General features: G+C 39.6%; 1 protein-coding gene across 1 annotated transcript in view; it reads left to right on the top strand.

Annotated features, from left to right (window-relative positions):
* Positions 1-11,481, top strand: part of LOC134212538 (thioester-containing protein 1 allele R1-like) — a 29,055-nt gene extending 17,574 nt beyond the window's left edge. The window contains exons 6-10 of the mRNA XM_062690500.1: positions 8,829-8,871; positions 8,962-9,070; positions 9,132-10,980; positions 11,053-11,206; positions 11,267-11,481. Coding sequence (XP_062546484.1) covers positions 8,829-8,871; positions 8,962-9,070; positions 9,132-10,980; positions 11,053-11,206; positions 11,267-11,355 — 2,244 coding nt within the window. The 3' untranslated portion in view covers positions 11,356-11,481. The remainder of the gene's footprint in view (positions 1-8,828; positions 8,872-8,961; positions 9,071-9,131; positions 10,981-11,052; positions 11,207-11,266) is intronic.
* Positions 11,482-17,795: the final 6,314 nt, after the last annotated feature.

Consider the following 17,795-nt stretch of genomic DNA (forward strand, 5'->3'; position numbering starts at 1 on the left):
CACGGTGTGTCTGTGACCATTATTAACGAAATAAAATGTCCATCCATTCTGAACTCGCCTTTCGAAAGATATAATATCCAGGCGTCTGCTATGAAAATTTCAAAATCTTTCATCTAGGGAATCGAAAGTTATAGCAGTTACAAATTTAATGATTTTTGCGTTAGATATCTCACTAATATGCAACCATATATACCGTGAATTTCCTCCTGATTACATCCAAATAAATTATCATCAAATATGCAACCTAAAACCTATTCTGAATAATAGAAAATAATAGCAAAGGATGTTAGGGATGACATTGTACAAATATCGATGGCAAAATAGACAATACAACCAAAATACAATATTCAAATTACAGAATTATTGCACTTCAATCTCCTAATCATACCAAAGTGTGAATATTGTCTATGACAGACAAGTAACTACACTCTGTATGATGATTCTGCTTTTATTAAATATGATAATAGTTGGTAACATAGAATACCGTGCTGAAACAATGTTGTCTTTCATGGGTACTGGGTAGTTAGTAAGACTAGTAACCAACATTTAAACAACAATGTGCATCATTTGTTGTCAGTTATACAACCATCATCTAGTTCGATTCAAGCAGTGGTACGAAAACGAGTTTCATTTGGAAAAAAATGGGAAAGGCTAGATCACCCGAGGAAAACCGCCTTTTGCGAGAATGGTAGACGGAAAAAGCATATATGCAACACTTCGGAACGTCTCAACAATTTAACTGATTTGCTGAAAAACGATGCATTTACTTCATAAAATAATGCATTTACTACATAAATTAATTTAAAATGTTATGAAAACTTGTATGTGAATATGTACATTTTGTGGAAGATAATGATTTGAAAATGTATTGGAGGTAACCACTTTCCCTTCGGTAGGACTCGACCCCACGACCCTACAGAACGCTAGACTAGTGCTTTAACCAACTAAGCTACGAAGGACCTCCATCGGCCTTCGCAACCTAGAGGCTACTGAATGAGCTCGAGATTCCTAAATTGGACGCATAGTCAAATCACTCGCAATCCATTTGTCAAGCCAACACTTCCATATGTGTATAGTACACGTCCACATTAGAGGAGCGTGAGTATTTAGTCTGTTGACTTGTAAGGTCGTCTTCAGTGTCTCGACTTGAGTCGAGTCAAGTACGAGACACTGAAGACGACCATACAGTTGAGGTCGAAATACGATATTTAATATGATTTGGTGGAATTAAATGGAATTGTACTAAAATCGTCTCATGACAGTGAAATATTTCTTAAAAAGTTTCAGTCTTTTGAAATCTCTCATTTTCTTACCTGAATTCATGGAAATGCGATGGTTTCTATCTTCTAGTCGGATACTAGTATTCCCTGTGTCAGTTAATTTATGAAGTAAATGTATCGTAGTTCAGCAAGTCAGTTAAATTGTTGAGACGTTCCGAAGTGTTGCATATATGCTTTTTCCGTCTACCGTTCTCGGAAAAGGCAGTTTTCCTCGGGTGATCTAGCCTTTCCCATTTTTTTTCCAAATGGAACTCGTTTTCGTACCACTGCTTGAATCGAACTGGATGATGGTTGTATAACTGATAACAAATGATGCACGTTGTTGTTTAAATGTTGGTTACTAGTCTTACTAACTACCCAGTACCCATGAAAGACAACATTGTTTCAGCACGGTATTCTATGTTACCAACTATTATCATTTTTATTAAAGCAGAATCATCATACAGAGTGTAGTTACTTGTCTGTCATAGACAATATTCACACTTTGGTATGATTAGGAGATTGAAGTGCAATAATTCTGTAATTTGAATACTGTATTTTGGTTGTATTGTCTATTTTGCCATCGATATTTGTACAATGTTATCTCTAACATCCTTTGCTATTATTTTCTATTATTCAAAGAATAGGTTTTAGGTTATAGTTGATTGAGGTTGCAAATTGCATATTTGATGATAATTTATTTGGATGTAATCAGGAGGAAATTCACGGTATATATGGTTGCATATTAGTGAGATATCGAACGCAAAAATCATTAAATTTGTAACTGCTATAACTTTCGATTCCCTAGATGAAAGATTTTGAAATTTTCATAGCAGACGCCTGGATATTATATCTTTCGAAAGGCGAGTTCAGAATGGATGGACATTTTTTTTCGTTAATAATGGTCACAGACACACCGTGAATAAATGAATGATAAATCAGTGAGTGAATAAATGAATGACATAAATTTTTCAAATTTTAGAACAATAATTAAAATCGAAATAATAGTATTACCAATTATTTTTTAATATATGTAGCAATAAAGAACTAAAGAACTGATCTAAGGAGCTGACTCTTTTCAATGAGCTGATCGGATCAGATCCGCTCACTGCAATGAGCTGTTTTGCCCATCTCTAATTGGAGGTAACCACTTTCCCTTCGATGGGACTCGAACCCAGGACCCTACAGTACGCTAGACTGGTGCTTTAACCAACTAAGCTACGAAGGACCTCCGTCGGCCTTCGCAACCTAGCGGCTACTGAACGAGCTCGAGATTCCAAAATTGGACGCATAGTCAAATCACTCGCAATCCATTTCTCAAGCCAACACTTCCACATGTGTATAGTACACGTCCACATTAGAGGAGCGTGAGCATTTAGAATGAAACTCGATTTGTACAATTGCACAACATGTGAAAGATTTAGTTCGAAGAATGTATTGGTGGGTAAATTTACAATTTCCAAATAAGCGAGGAAAGAGATCGCTACTCGAGTTCAGTACACTTAAATTCGTTTATTTGATCCAGGAACATCGAGTTTAGTGGAGTGTTTGCGGTGTTTTCAATGGCGGATCGTAGATCTTTCAAGTCATCTTCAGCTACGCCTATGATTGCGCGGTAGTTGCTAAAATCCAACCTATATATTGCCATTTTTGCATATGGGACTAGACCTGTGCGCCGCCGCGCCACGCCGCCGCCGCCGACGATTTTGGGTCGGCGCGCCGCCGATCATAATTTGGCCACGCCAGTGACTAACCGTAATAAAAATGATCAATTAACTTAAGTCGAGTCGAGCCAAGCACGAAATTCAGTGCCTCGGTCTAATAATTGAGGTCGAAATACGTATCTCTGAAGAAATACAGCTTGGTAGAGTTAATTGGAATAGTACTAAACTAGTCTTACGGAAGTTCATAAATGTTGTTAAGGTGGATCTCGTCAAAATTCAATTTCAAATCTATCTCAAGCGATGGTGTCCCTAAGTCGGTGTAGTGACATACCTTGTCTTGGTTATTTAATAGGTTGGTTGATTAGTTTGAAAGTTTGAATGCGGATTTATCTAGTATAATAATACATAAATTGTTAAACTGATCTTTGGAATGCGTTAAGCCAAAGCCTAATTTAGCCGGGCACCTAAACTTGTAGGTGACTCGCAAATTGGGTCTGTTGTGGGGCTTGGATACATGCCCAAAGCGTTCCCAATTCTTAAAGGATCTGGCATTGGTGCCGGAAAATTATTGCAGTTAAGAAATTTCAAGTCAAGTTGCACATTAGTTATTTTGACATTTTTTTTCTATTTATTTAAATCAACTTTTTTGATCAGTTTTCTTTGTTTTTAGATTTGTGCTATTAAGATAACTGGCTTATAAGGCAAACTGATTTAGCAAAATAATTAAATCCCAACTGTGAATGCTTTACCGATTTTTTTTTTGTTCCGACTCCCGAGTAAGTAATTCATATTTTGAAATCAATTTCTGAATATAATTGACATAACCACTTGCTGAGCATCAGCAAAGCAAATATTGCTGAGTAAATATTACGAGCATCAGTTAAATACGCTTCTTATTTTCTTATTCACAGCTATTGTAACCCAGAACTGGGGTGTTGTCGCTTCGCTGAATAGTATTTAGCCTTATTATTAAGAATAATCGAAGAAGTGTCGTTCAAACATTCATTTATGAATTCCTTCGAAAAATACTCCAGAAATTAGTTCGGACATAAATCAAGAAATATATTTGATAATTCCTCCAGATATTCCTCCGAAAAGTTCCTTTTAAAAAGCCTTAGAAGATTATTTTATTAATTCTTCCTAAATTTTTTTCGGGTATTCCTTCGGAGATTCCTTACAAAATTTCTCCGAAAATTCCTTAAGAATTTTCATTACGCATTTCTTCAGACGAATTTCTTTCGGAAATTGCTTAAGGAATGCTTTCGGATTTTGTTCCACAAATTCCTACAATCTCCTTCGGAGACTACTTGAGGAATTCCTTTGGATGTTTCTTTAGCAATTCCTGTGAAAATTCCTTAAAATATTGCGGATCTTTTCAAAATTTTCCATTTTGCGGATCCCGCAAAGTTCTTCCGCAGCTGTCAAAGTTCTACCGCAGGCCTGGAAATTTTCAATACACTGAAACAAAAACCTGATATTTGGCGTTGTCATCATAGAATGCCATGCCAAACAGTAGAGAAAAAGTATGAAGTGACAGCTGCGGTAGTTTGAAAATTGTTCCGGGAAGAGGAAAGTTTTCTCTGGAACAGCAATATTCCTTAAAAAATCCATACGTTCTTTTGAGAATTTCTTTGGAACTTTGTTGAGAATTTCTTCGAAAATTTTTCCTTTTGAAATTGTTTCGGCATTTATTTCATGAATCGCTGGAAAAAGTTCTACTAGATATCCATAAGGAATTCATTCAATTTTTGCCTAAGGAATTTCTTCAGAACTTCTTCCAGCAACTCCTTTAAAACATTCTTCGGGAATTCTTCCGGAACTTCCTGCAGGAATTTCTCCAAAAATGCCTTCATCTTTCCTAAAGTTCTCGTTTGTTTGTTGTTTATTTTTGGATTTGGATTTTTCGAAAATTCAATAAGTAACTACGTCGCAAACAACTTCATTTTCAATAAATTTCAAAGGATTTCCTGGAAGATCTTCCGAAAAAAAATCTGGAGAAATCTCCGAAGGAAATCTTGAAGGTTTTACGAATAATCTTTTAAAGAAGTCCCTGGAGGAATATCCGAATGAATTCCGGGCGGTATTTTTTTTTGTTAGACCGATACAAATATTTAAAAACTATTTTGTCAACCCACCCCCCCCCCCCCCCGGGGAATTTTTTTGCCAAAAAATAATATTTTGAAGGGGCAACAAAATGAAATTCGGATAATTTTGAGGATTTTCAAAATATTCTTTAAGAAATCCGAGGAGTTTTTTCATTTTTTTCATTTTAATAATTATTTTTTATTATTCCCCCCCTTGACCTTTCGGAGACCAGTAGGACAAAATGTTAATTAAATATTTGTAACGGCCTTTTTAAGAAATAAAATTCTGGAGGAATTCACAAATAAATTTTTGGAGGCGTTTTTAAAGAAATTTGTGTTGGGTTTAGTGCAGGAATTTCCAAATAAACTTTTGAAGGGATTCCCAAAAGAGAACCTGAATGGATTTTCGAAAATAATTCCTAAAGGAACTTCTAAAAGATTTTTTGAAGGTAAGTATTTTACCCTAAAGAATTCCTAAAGGAATTTCCAGAGGAATCGATAAAGGTATTTTTGAAAAAAAATTTGATGGAATTTCCGAAGGAATTCTCAAAGGAAATTACAGAGAAAATCCTAATAGAGAACACAGAAAATGCCTACTGTATTTTCTGATGTAATTCCTAGGTTTCTTCAAGAATTCCGTTGGAATTTTTCTCAGTAATTTATTCGCAATTTCCTCCAGAGATTCCTTTGAAGATTCGTCCAGGAATTCCTTGGGAAATTGCCTCAAAAAGTTCTACAAAACTCCTCCGTAAACGAATTCCAGAAAGTTCTTCGGAAATTCTTCCGGATATTTTTTAAAATTTACTTCGGGATTACGTCAGAATTTCCTCCACGTATTCCTTTGTTTAAGAAAACTTTAGGAAATTCGTTAAGGTTCGTTCTTTTGGAAATTCCTTTGAAAATTTCTTAGGAAATTGCTTTAGGAATTCTTTCGTAATTCCCTTAGACATTCTTTCGGATATACCTTCCGAAAATCATTCGCAAATTCCTTTTGAAGTATTGACGGAAAATATTCTAGAATTCCTTCTAAAATTCCTTCAGAGATTCATTCACAGGAGGATTATTTTAGGAATTCCTCCAGTCCTCCAAAAACGTTGGGAATTTTATAGAAATTAAACAATTCCTTGGGAATTTTTACGGATAATCCTTTGAAAATTCTTTGGTAACTTTAGGAAGAAGTTCTTGGGCATTTCCCTCAATAATTCCGTAACAACATTCTCCATTTCTTTTGATTTTTTTCGGGAATCACTTCAGAAATTAATTCAAAGAAATTTCTTCGGAAATTCCTTTTGGGAACCATTCGGAAATTCTTCTGAAAATTCCCTAGAACATTTTTTCGGAATTTACTGAAAAGATTCTTTTTGATTTTTCTGCGGGAATTCCTTCGGATCCCTAATGTAAACTATTTTTGAAGTCGATGCTTACGGACAAAATTATAAATTAATTAGGAAAGCTTTGATCACCGCGTGACTTTATCGAAATTAATTTATTGGCTTGGCTTAGCCTGTCTTGGTACAGTGATCACCACGTCACTATCCTGGGTATAGTATCCTGGGTATAGGAACGGCTTCCTGGGTGGACGTTAGGCAGAATAACAGCGATTTCAACAATGTTTGTTTTCTCATATGGCCCTCTGCTAATCTTCAGTTTCTATTCATTTCACACTTGCCGCTCGCTTGTGGTGTCAATCGAATCTGTATCTTCATTACATTCATCTACTCCCTTTCGCTTTGAGTAGTATAATTATCACCGAAAAAAGCCAATAAATTAATTTCGATAAAATTATAAAATACCTATATATATAATAAGCAAGGCCTGCGTGCCCAAACCTTTGTTCCTTATGATGAATAAACGAGTCTACATTAAGCAAGGTTTTGTATTTCCTTGGTGTGATTTGTGGGAAGTGAGTCGTGGTCGTGGGATCAATAGTGGATCTTACACTAAGTTCTTTCGAAAATTCCTTCAAAAATTGTCTTTATAAATTTTTTTCGCTATTCTCTCGGAGAGTCCTTTCTGAACCCAGAGATGCATCTGAACACGAGAACGCGTGTTCGTGTTCAAAAAGTTCTGAACACTGCACACTGTTCAAGAGCACTGACCTAACTTAGCAACTTGTATCCTAGGAAAACAAACTCAAGCGACGGCATGCTACTCATTTTTCGGCTAGTAATGGAACACGTGGGCATCTAACGGATAGGAATCGTATGTTTTTGCATAGTTCCAAATCTAAGGAATCTTAGTTACCATGATCGTGTTGCTTGCGTACCAACCCAGTGCACACTGAACTGTGTTCAGTGTTCAAAACTTAGAACACCAAGGCGCGCTCTTGGCTCATGTTCTGTTCAGGATGCATCTCTGTCTGAACCCCTTCAAAGATTGTTTCCAGCAATTTCTTAGGAAATTGTTTTAGGAATTCTTTCGAAAACTATTTCATTCCTTAATAAATTTCCGAATGAAATCCTGAAAGAAAATTCTACGGTTTTTCCTGTGGTTTTATTAAAGGAATTTCCCAACGAGAACCTTAATGGTTTTTGAAAAAATGCCTACATGGAGGTTCCCCAGAATTTTTTATAGGGTTTTACAGAGGAATTTCTAATGAAACTTAGAAAAAAAAATCGTAGTTTCCTCCGGAAATCCCTTCAGGAACTCCACCAAGAACTTTTTTGGCTTATTTTACCAACTTTTGAGGAAAATATTCGATTTGGTTGGTCATCGTGCCCAAGTCTTATTCTGTCATAGCTCATTTTAGTTATGTTGATCATCTTTTGAGATTTGTGCATACAAGAACCCGAGGTGGGGAGTAAACTGTCCATTGTGGTTGTCATTAGTGGACTCCATCGTGAATGCCTTTCCAGGATCTAAGGGTCACAGCAGGTGAACGAAGTAGCACTGCAAATTCTCTAAATATACTAGATATGCAGCCGCTCAAACATTGCCCAATTGTATATGTAACTCAAAGAATAGTAGTTAGAATTTTTCTGAAATTTAGATATATTGAGAAGTAAATCGACTGGAATTTATCAAAATCCTGAATTGGGAAAAGTTTTGGAAAAATATTAACAAATTAGTCCTATGACAACGAAGTTTAATTCTCAATACTGCTCAAGGGTTACGAAAAGTGAAGCAGGATTCGTTGTTAAATTTTGATTCATCCAAATCAGAGAATAATGAAATAGTTTTAATTTAAATAACATTTTGAGATCAGGTACTTATTAGTGTCGCTGGTATTTTACTATAGAATGTACTGTTTGATGATCGACAAACATAGAATATTTCAATTTTAATCCACTGAAGTCGATTTTTATACGGGCGATTCGTACGGTGTGAATCAAAACCACGTGAATTAAAAAATCCGCGTTAAAATTGATTGTTTGCCATTGATTTCTTCATCCACGCCGGTTCACGCCGCCGCCGCCGCCGCCGATAAAAGCCAACGGCGCGCCGCCGTGACGCCGCCGCCGCCGGGGCGAAAGTGACCACTACGCCGCCGCCGCCGATTATAAGACCGGCGCACAGGTCTATATGGGACATACTACAGCTTCCACTTCTGCGGCCGAACCTTCTTATCCAAAATCTTGATTATTACCCGGTGCAGCACCCTAATAAGTGTCCACCACCACCGTAGTAGTTGCCAACCTTGGGGGCTTTATGGTTTTTCAGTTATCCTAAATTTCCTTAAAATCCGTAGCTGAAAAACTTTGTGACGTTTTGCGCGTTCTCCCAAAATCATCATCATACCGCCATTTAGCAATCTGGGCCAAAATTTTCAAAAAAATATTTATGTTTGTCTTCATAGCAACGATATTCTTTATCTATTGTAGATTATGGACATGGAGTTGATTACTAATGCAATAAATCCAACAGGTATCTAAAAAAAACAATAAACGCAATAGTTGGACAACAATGCTTAAAAATAATTTTTCTTTTTTTTTCATGGTGATTTTCAAAACACAGCTATTAGTGCACGTTTCGGTAATTACATGCCAGACGAGGAGGATGCCTATATTCCTCCTCGTAAAGAATTCCCCGAATCTTGGCTATGGTTGGATCAGCAGGAAGTAGGGTAAGAGCTTTAAATGTACTATTCGCAGCGAACTCGTGTTAACCCATTCTAAATCAAACAGGTCCAATGGAAAACTCCACCTCACGGATACAGTACCTGATTCCATCACCAGTTGGGAAATTACAGCGTTTTCCCTTAATCCGCAGCATGGACTGGGCGTTCTCGACGAACCGGTTTCACTTACCGTTTCCAAGCCGTTCTTCATCATGCTCAACGTTCCGAACTCGATCAAAAAGAGTGAAACGGCAATCGTTAAAGTGACTGTGTTCAACGAACTGGACGAAACTTCCTACGTTGGAGTTACACTCAAAAATAGCCGACAGGAATTCGAGTTTGTGGACAATCGTGGACGTAAAGATGTCAGCTACCAGATCCAAAACGTTGTCCTATCGCCAAATTCTGCTTCCACCGTACTGTTCAAAATCAAATCGAAGAAGATGGGAAACATCGTCCTCAAAGTGATTGCAGAATCCACAGAGGCATCCGATTCTTTAGAGCAGTTGCTGCGGGTAACGCCAGAGAGCTTCCTATATACTAAAACGCAAAGCCGCTATATCCAACTAGACGAACGTAGACAAACGTACAACATTGACCTGGCCATTCCGAAACATTTCGATGAAAATACGGTAGAAGTCCACTTCTCGATACAAGGTAATCTGCTGGGGGATGCTGCCGATGGATTAGAAGAGATGATACGATTACCTTCCGGCAGTGGAGAGCTTAATATACTTAAAATGGTTCCAAACGTTTTGGTACTGGATTACATGTTTGGTGTGGGGAAAATAAATGTGTTTTTGAAAAATCAAGCAACCAGATTTTTAAACATGGGATATCAGAACCAACTTAAGTTTAGACATGAAGATGGATCATTCAGCACATTTGGGAAGGAGGACAACATAGGTAGTGTGTTTTCCACTGCATTAGTAGCCAAAACTTTCCAGCAAGCGTCCCAATTTATTACCGTGGATAAGAGAGTTATCGAAAAAGCGTACGACTGGCTCCAACAGCAGCAATCATTCGATGGAAGTTTCAGTGAGCGTGGAGAAGTACCCGAATTTGGATTACAACGAAAGTACAAGGAGAAGGTGATTTTAACAGCTTATATCTTGATAGCGTTTCTAGAGAATGATCACATTGCCAAGAAATATAAATCCGTTATTGACAAAGGAACGAAATATCTTGCTTCCAAAATACAAGATATGAATTCTAAACACGCGCTGTCATTAACGACGTATGCACTACAACTGGCCCAATACGAGCAAGGAAGAGCATTTACAAAACTTATAGAAGTTTCTAATAGTAATAATGAATTTCGCTGGTGGGATGATGATGCAGCTGCTACCGAAGCTACTGCTTACGGATTATTGTGCTACATTAAAAGTGGAATTTATGTTGACTCCTTACCCATCTTGAAATGGCTTATCAGCAAACGACATTTGTTTGGACCCGACAATATCGAAACCACGTTCGTTGAGCTTCAAGCCATTGCAGAACACAGCAAGAAAGTGTCTCCAAATCGGAATAACTACAACGTTTCAGTACTTATGGGGTCGAAAAAGTTAGCCACACTTACAATAGATCCGGCATCATCTCTATCGGTGCAAAACATATCTCTCCCATCCGATGTTAAAAAAGTCGATGTGATGGTTGAAGGCACTGGAATCGGCATCTTCAGTTTTCATTATCATTATAAAACGAACATTTTAAATCTTAGACCTCGTTTTGACGTAGAGGTTCAAACACTCAGCACATCTACGAGTCACTATCTGGACCTGAAAATTTGCGCCAAATTCAAACCCAGCGAAGCATATGAGAAATCAAAACTAGCCCTCATGGAAATAACTTTCCCTAGCGGATACATCGCACTTGATGAGTCGGTAGAGGATCTTGAAAAAATGAGAATAATTAAGGTGATGTTTTTAAATGTTTTTAAATGACAGTTATGTTAACATTGACCAAAATATTGTAATTTATTTTTGCAGAAAGTCACCACAAAGTACGACGATGCATCCCTGTGGTTGTACTTCGAATCACTTCCGGAAGAATTTCTATGTTTACCCGTGACCGGCTTCAGAGAAAGCGAGGTTCTTCAACAAATTCCAGGCAGCGTGAGAGTTTATGACTTCTTCGACAATTGTGAGTATTGTTGAAAGACCGAATCGAGGTGAGCTATTGACTTTTGTTTTATGTTTTTAGCCCGAGTGGCCATCAAGCATTTCGATGGCAAGCAATTGGACGTGTGTGATATTTGCGACAATGGATGTCCACCTGAATGCGGGAAATGAGTTAAGACAAATTAAAGTTGTTTAAATTTAATATAGGAGTTGAACATTCATTACTTGAAAAATGAAAAACTTTCGTCTGAGGAAATAAACACAATTATCACGCTGCTGCTTCTTTTCGCGAAAAAATCATGAGATTCTAAAGTGGAAATTTGAAAGAACTGCTGTGAAACGTCCAAAGTCCATAAAATCAGTTAAAATCGTCCCGGAGATTTAGAATAACTTCCAGATGAAATTTAGAAGAATTTCATGAGGAATTCAGAAATATACTATGAAGGTGCTCAAGAGTGTTTCAAGTTAATTTGACAGGCCACTCCGGCCTTAGTCTGATAATAAAAAAAACCTTCTTTAAAATGGTTCTCCTTGCAAAAGGCTCAGAAACCTCTTTTCAAGATGCTCGAAAGCCTCCTCATCAAAGCCTCGGGGGACTATTTTAAGAGACTCGGAAGCCTCGTTTCAAGAGGCTCAGAAGCCTCCTGTCATATGGCTCAGAAAAGCCTCCTTTCAAACGGCTAAGGCCTTCCAAATGGCTCAGAGACCTTTTTTCATGATGCTGGGAAGCCTTTAAAATCTTCTTTTTTGACATAGCCGGCAAGGTTTCATCATCAACGAGGCTGTAGTGAGATTTGAACAAATCTTGGATTTTGTACGAGCCTGCTCATGACGCAACTGCTGTGATACCAACGGTTGTAGTACCAAATGCCAAGGGGTAACGAACTCTAAACTTCACGATAATATTACTCATTGTCCCGCAATAGTATTTCGTGGTATTCCTATAATATCTATGATTTTCCCAAGGGCCCCGTACGCCAGTCATAGGCGAACAAAGTTCGTGTACTCTGCATCGAAGCTTAGAACCGGTAGTAGGGCGCAATCGTTAAAGCGAATATATTTATATTCGGTTATTTACTGTAAATAAATTCTTATTCGAGTCGCTATAATCCAGCATACCGCATCGCTACATTTCTGCATGATCGAATTTTTGGTTTTGATGAAATATTGAAAACAAAAGTGTGCAAAAAAAATCCCTCTCTATAACAAAGAGGTGGTAGAGAATTAACACTGTTGTTCACATTTTAGAACCAAATCCAGATGTCGCACATGTCGGGGTAGGGTTTCACTGCTCTGCCTTCTTTCCCTGGATTTTACTCAAACAAAGCTATAGATAACGGTATACCGTATACCGTTGCTAGTTCGGTTGTTATTGCCCCTTGGTTGCCAAATGCTTATGCAGCAGTGATGGGTAATGTCAAAAAAATGCCTTGGGATTCCTATTACTAATTCTAGGAACTTTTTGACCTTGAAATTTGAAACGGATATTACTCTCTGTGAATTTAGTTACACTGTAATTTGTTTCCACAGTTAGTAATGTTTCAGGGTAACTCACTTCGTTTGACGTTTGACAGTATCTGGGAATGGCTGGAGTAGCTAAGTAGGTTAATGTTTTTGACTAATTCACGTTTTATTTCAATTATCGAATGCCTTTCCAAATTAGTGAATATATGTACAACAAGCAGGGACTATGTCCAAGGGCTTGACGATCCCTCCCCAGGCCATCTGCGAGTTGTGGGGCTTGCCTAGGATGTGGTGGGGTTTGACAGTGGGCCCTGTTAAACCTCTATAAAAAGCTGCATGTATCCGCAAGTAGGCCCCACCAAAGCGACCGTGTGCCGCTCAAAGCGCACAAGCCCAAGTCCTGGTGTTAGGTGGGACGCTAAACAGCCCTGACACGACGGCCCTCCGACGAGACAGGAGGTTTGCGCAGGCCCAATAAGCCGCCTAGAAAACCAATCATTACGAACAATATAAGAGATAATGCGATCGTTTCTTCGGTCGTTTCTTCAACTATAGCATCATCAACGTGCACTGCCCACACGAAGGGAGACCCGACGACGAGAAAGAAGCGTTCTACGCACAGCTGGAGCAGACATACGATGGATGCCCACTGCGGGACGTCAAAATCGTCATCGGTGACATGAACGCACAGGTAGGAAGGGAGGAAATGTATAGACCGGTCATCGGACCGGATAGTCTGCACACCGTATCGAATGACAACGGCCAACGATGCATAAACTTTGCAGCCTCCCGCGGAATGGTAGTCCGAAGCACCTTCTTTCCCCGCAAAAATCTCCACAAGGCCACATGGAGATCACCTAACCAAGAAACGGAAAACCAAATGGACCACGTTCTAATCGACGGTAAATTCTTCTCCGACATCACGAACGTCCGCACTTACCGCAGTGCGAATATTGAATCCGACCACTACCTCGTTGCAGTATGCCTGCGCTCAAAACTCTCGACGGTGTACAACACGCGTCGAAGTCGGACGCCGCGGCTCAACATTGGGCGGCTACAAGACGGTAGACTAGCCCAAGAATACGCGCAGCAGCTGGAAGTGGCACTCCCAACGGAAGAGCAGCTAGGCGCAGCGTCTCTTGAAGATGGCTGGAGAGATATTCGATCCGCCATTGGAAGCACCGCAACCGCTGCACTTGACACGGTGCACCGGATCAGAGAAACGACTGGTATGACGGCGAATGTTTGCAGTTAGTGGAAGAGAAGAATGCAGCATGGGCGAGATTGCTGCAACACCGCACGAGGGCGAACGAGGCACGATATAAACGGGCGCGGAACAGACAAAACTCGATTTTCCGGAAGAAAAAGCGCCAGCAGGAATATCGAGACCGTGAAGAGACGGAGCAACTGTACCGCGCTAATAACACACGAAAGTTCTATGAGAAGTTAAACCGTTCACGTAAGGGCCACGTGCCACAGCCTGATATATGTAAGGACATAAACGGGAAGCTTCTTACGAACGAGCGTGAGGTGATCCAAAGGTGGCGGCAGCACTACGAAGAACACCTGAATGGCGATGTGGCAGACGAAGATGGCGGTATGGTGATGGACCTGGGAGAACGCGCGCAGGACATAATCTTACTGGCTCCGAATCTCCAGGAAATCCAGGCGGAGATTGGCCGGCTGAAGAACAACAAAGCTGGGGTTGACCAACTACCAGGAGAGCTATTAAAACACGGTGGTGTGGCACTGACTAGAGCGCTGCACTGGGCCATTACCAAGATTTGGGAGGAGGAAGTTTTGCCGCAGGAGTGGATGGTGTGGTGTGTCCCATCTACAAAAGGCGATAAGCTCGATTGTAGCAACTACCGCGCAACCACATTGCTGAACGCCTACAAGGTACTCTCCCAAATTTTATGCCGTCGACTAGCACCAATTGTAAGGGAGTTCGTGGGGCAGTACCAGTCGGGTTTTATGGGCGAACGCTTCACCACGAACCAGATGTTCGCCATTCGCCAAGTACTGCAGAAATGCCGCGAATACAACGTGCCCACACATCATCTATTCATCGACTTCAAAGCCGCATATGATACAATCGATCGGGACCAGCTATGGCAGCTAATGCACGAACACGGATTTCCGGATAAACTGACACGGTTGATCAAAGCGACGATGGATCGGGTGATGTGCGTAGTTCGAGTCTCAGGGGCATTCTCGAGTCCCTTCGAAACCCGCAGAGGGTTACGGCAAGGTGATGGTCTTTCGTGTCTGCTATTCAACATCGCTTTGGAAGGGGTAATACGAAGAGCAGGGATTAACACGAGTGGTACAATTTTCAATAAGTCCGTCCAGCTATTTGGCTTCGCCGACGACATAGATATTATGGCACGTAACTTTGAGAAGATGGAGGAAGCCTACATCAGACTGAAAAGGGAAGCTAAGCGGATCGGACTAGTCATCAACACGTCGAAGACGAAGTACATGATAGGGAGAGGTTCAAGAGAAGACAATGTTAGCCACCCACCGCGAGCTTGCATCGGTGGTGACGAAATCGAGGTGGTAGAAGAATTCGTGTACTTGGGCTCACTGGTGACTGCCGAAAATGACACCAGCAGAGAAATTCTGAGACGCATAGTGGCTGGAAATCGTACGTACTTTGGACTCCGCAAGACGCTCCGATCGAATAGAGTTCGCCGCCGTACCAAACTGACAATCTACAAAACGCGCATTAGACCGGTAGCTTTCTACGGACACGAGACCTGGACGATGCTCGTGGAGGACCAACGCGCACTTGGAGTTTTCGAAAGGAAAGTGCTGCATACCATCTATGGTGGGGTGCAGATGGCGGACGGTACGTGGAGGAGGCGAATGAACCACGAGTTGCATCAGCTGTTGGGAGAACCATCCATCGTTCACACCGCGAAAATCGGAAGACTGCGGTGGGCCGGGCACGTAGCCAGAATGTCGGACAGTAACCCGGTGAAAATGGTTCTCGACAACGATCCGACGGGCACAAGAAGGCGAGGAGCGCAGCGGGCAAGGTGGATCGATCAGGTGGAAGATGACTTGCGGACCCTCCGTAGACTGCGTGGTTGGCGACGTATAGCCATGGACCGAGCCGAATGGAGAAGACTCTTATATACCGCACAGGCCACTTCGGCCTTAGTCTGAATAAATAATAATAATAATGTACAACAAATTTGGCATGTACAATATATCTGGCTCGAAACTAGAATTCATCACTAGCCATCAGTGGCGTTAGAAAACATAGTTTTGAAAACCAGAATAGAGGTTCGGTTACTATAGGTATCATAAAATTGTTGTTGTGCTTTTGTTATTTGGCAACTACCAATCCGCGTGTCTTGCTGTAACTCATTGAGAACTTTATTGTGACTTAAGTACTTATGACAGTTCAATGTTATGGTTACAACCAAATGACTTTGTAACTGCTTGAAAACTTTTAGCAAATTTAGTTTCAGGATGACTGAAAAATCACACAAATTCAAACTACCGTAACTTGAAATGTTTCAAGCATCCTAAATCCAACCATTATGTAACCTTTAATTTTTTTTCACATTCAAGTGTTGTTACATGTGCTACTTGGGAAAGTGTGTCAAAGCTTATTGTCTAAGGTTTATTCTAGGGTTTATTTTGATATTTGTTGCAATAGGGTGGTCCTACTACATTTCGATAAATTTTTAGCTTCTGTGTTTCTGATTTTAGCATTGTAAGATGTTCTACAGGATGTCTGCAAATAATCCATACAAGAATAAATGAATTGGATTCACCATATAGACAAATGGACACAATTGATGAGAGGAACAGGCAACAATAACGAATTATGGATGTCTAATAAAAATAGTAAAAATAATTTTTTTATAGCAGAATACCACAGTAGATCACAGCATAATAGCGGTTAAGAGCTCAGAGTACATAGGGTAACCGTACCCTTAGTGGAGGTAGCACCAATAGTGGAGGTAGTGGGGTTTTAATGAGATTCTTCATAATTATACACTTTACGATGGTTTCAGTTGATGCGTCGTGCTTCAAATATCCTGTCAAATACAACTTATTCTAAGATTTCGCCCGAAAAACTATTGAAAACAATGATTTTCCTTAATAAAATTGATTCCCTTGTACCTATAGTGGTGCAACTGTACCAATAGTGGCGAATCTCATAAGAAATCAATGGATAGCTATTTTGTTAGCAAATTTATTAGTTTATCTATTGGCTAACAGAGGTTCCCAAACTTTTTGAATATGCGACCCCCCTAGCAGCATCCCATGTTGCTTGCGACCCACCAGGTACAAAATGCATTGATTTTAAGAAACTGGACAAAAGTGAGTTCGCGTTTGATTAAACAAATCATGCTCCATACCTCACCATTGTATTTACTAAAATCTAATCAATTTTTTTTTCATGTTTATTGGTTTTGGATTGGATTTGAATTGGATTTGGATTGGATTTGTATTGGATTTGGATTGGATTTGGATTTGGATTGGATTTGGATTGGATTTGGATTGGTGGATTGGTGGATTGGATTTGGATTTGGATTGGATTTGGATTGGATTTGGATTGGATTTGGATTGGATTTGGATTGGATTTGGATTAGATTTGGATTTGGATTAGATTTGGATTTGGATTGGATTTGGATTGGATTTGGATTGGATTTGGATTGGATTTGGATTGGATTTGGATTGGATTTGGATTGGATTTGGATTGGATTTGGATTGGATTTGGATTGGATTTGGATTGGATTTAAATTAGATTTGGATTTGGATTGGATTTGGAGTGAATTTAAATCGCAAGAATTTCGAATAACAGCTTCTTTAAATTTGTTGTTCTCTTACTTAGATTAGCTGGTAAAAATTTGTGTGACAAAATATAGACAAAAGTATGAATCAAGGTCTTTCGCGACCCACCTGGCGTCAGCCCACGACCCCCCTGGGGGTCGCGACCCACAGTTTGGGAAACCATGGGCTAAGGTATTAAAACTTTAAATTTCCCATAATTATCAATTAAAAAAAATATTTTCTTTGTTGATCTACTAATACCTTCACAATTGGTACCGTTACCCTATATGAATAAAATACGAGAAAGGTAAAAAATATATCTTCTATATCAGATGATTGTGACATAATTTCAA

Source organism: Armigeres subalbatus, chromosome 2 (assembly GCF_024139115.2).
Source record: "Armigeres subalbatus isolate Guangzhou_Male chromosome 2, GZ_Asu_2, whole genome shotgun sequence".
NCBI lineage: Eukaryota > Metazoa > Arthropoda > Insecta > Diptera > Culicidae > Armigeres > Armigeres subalbatus.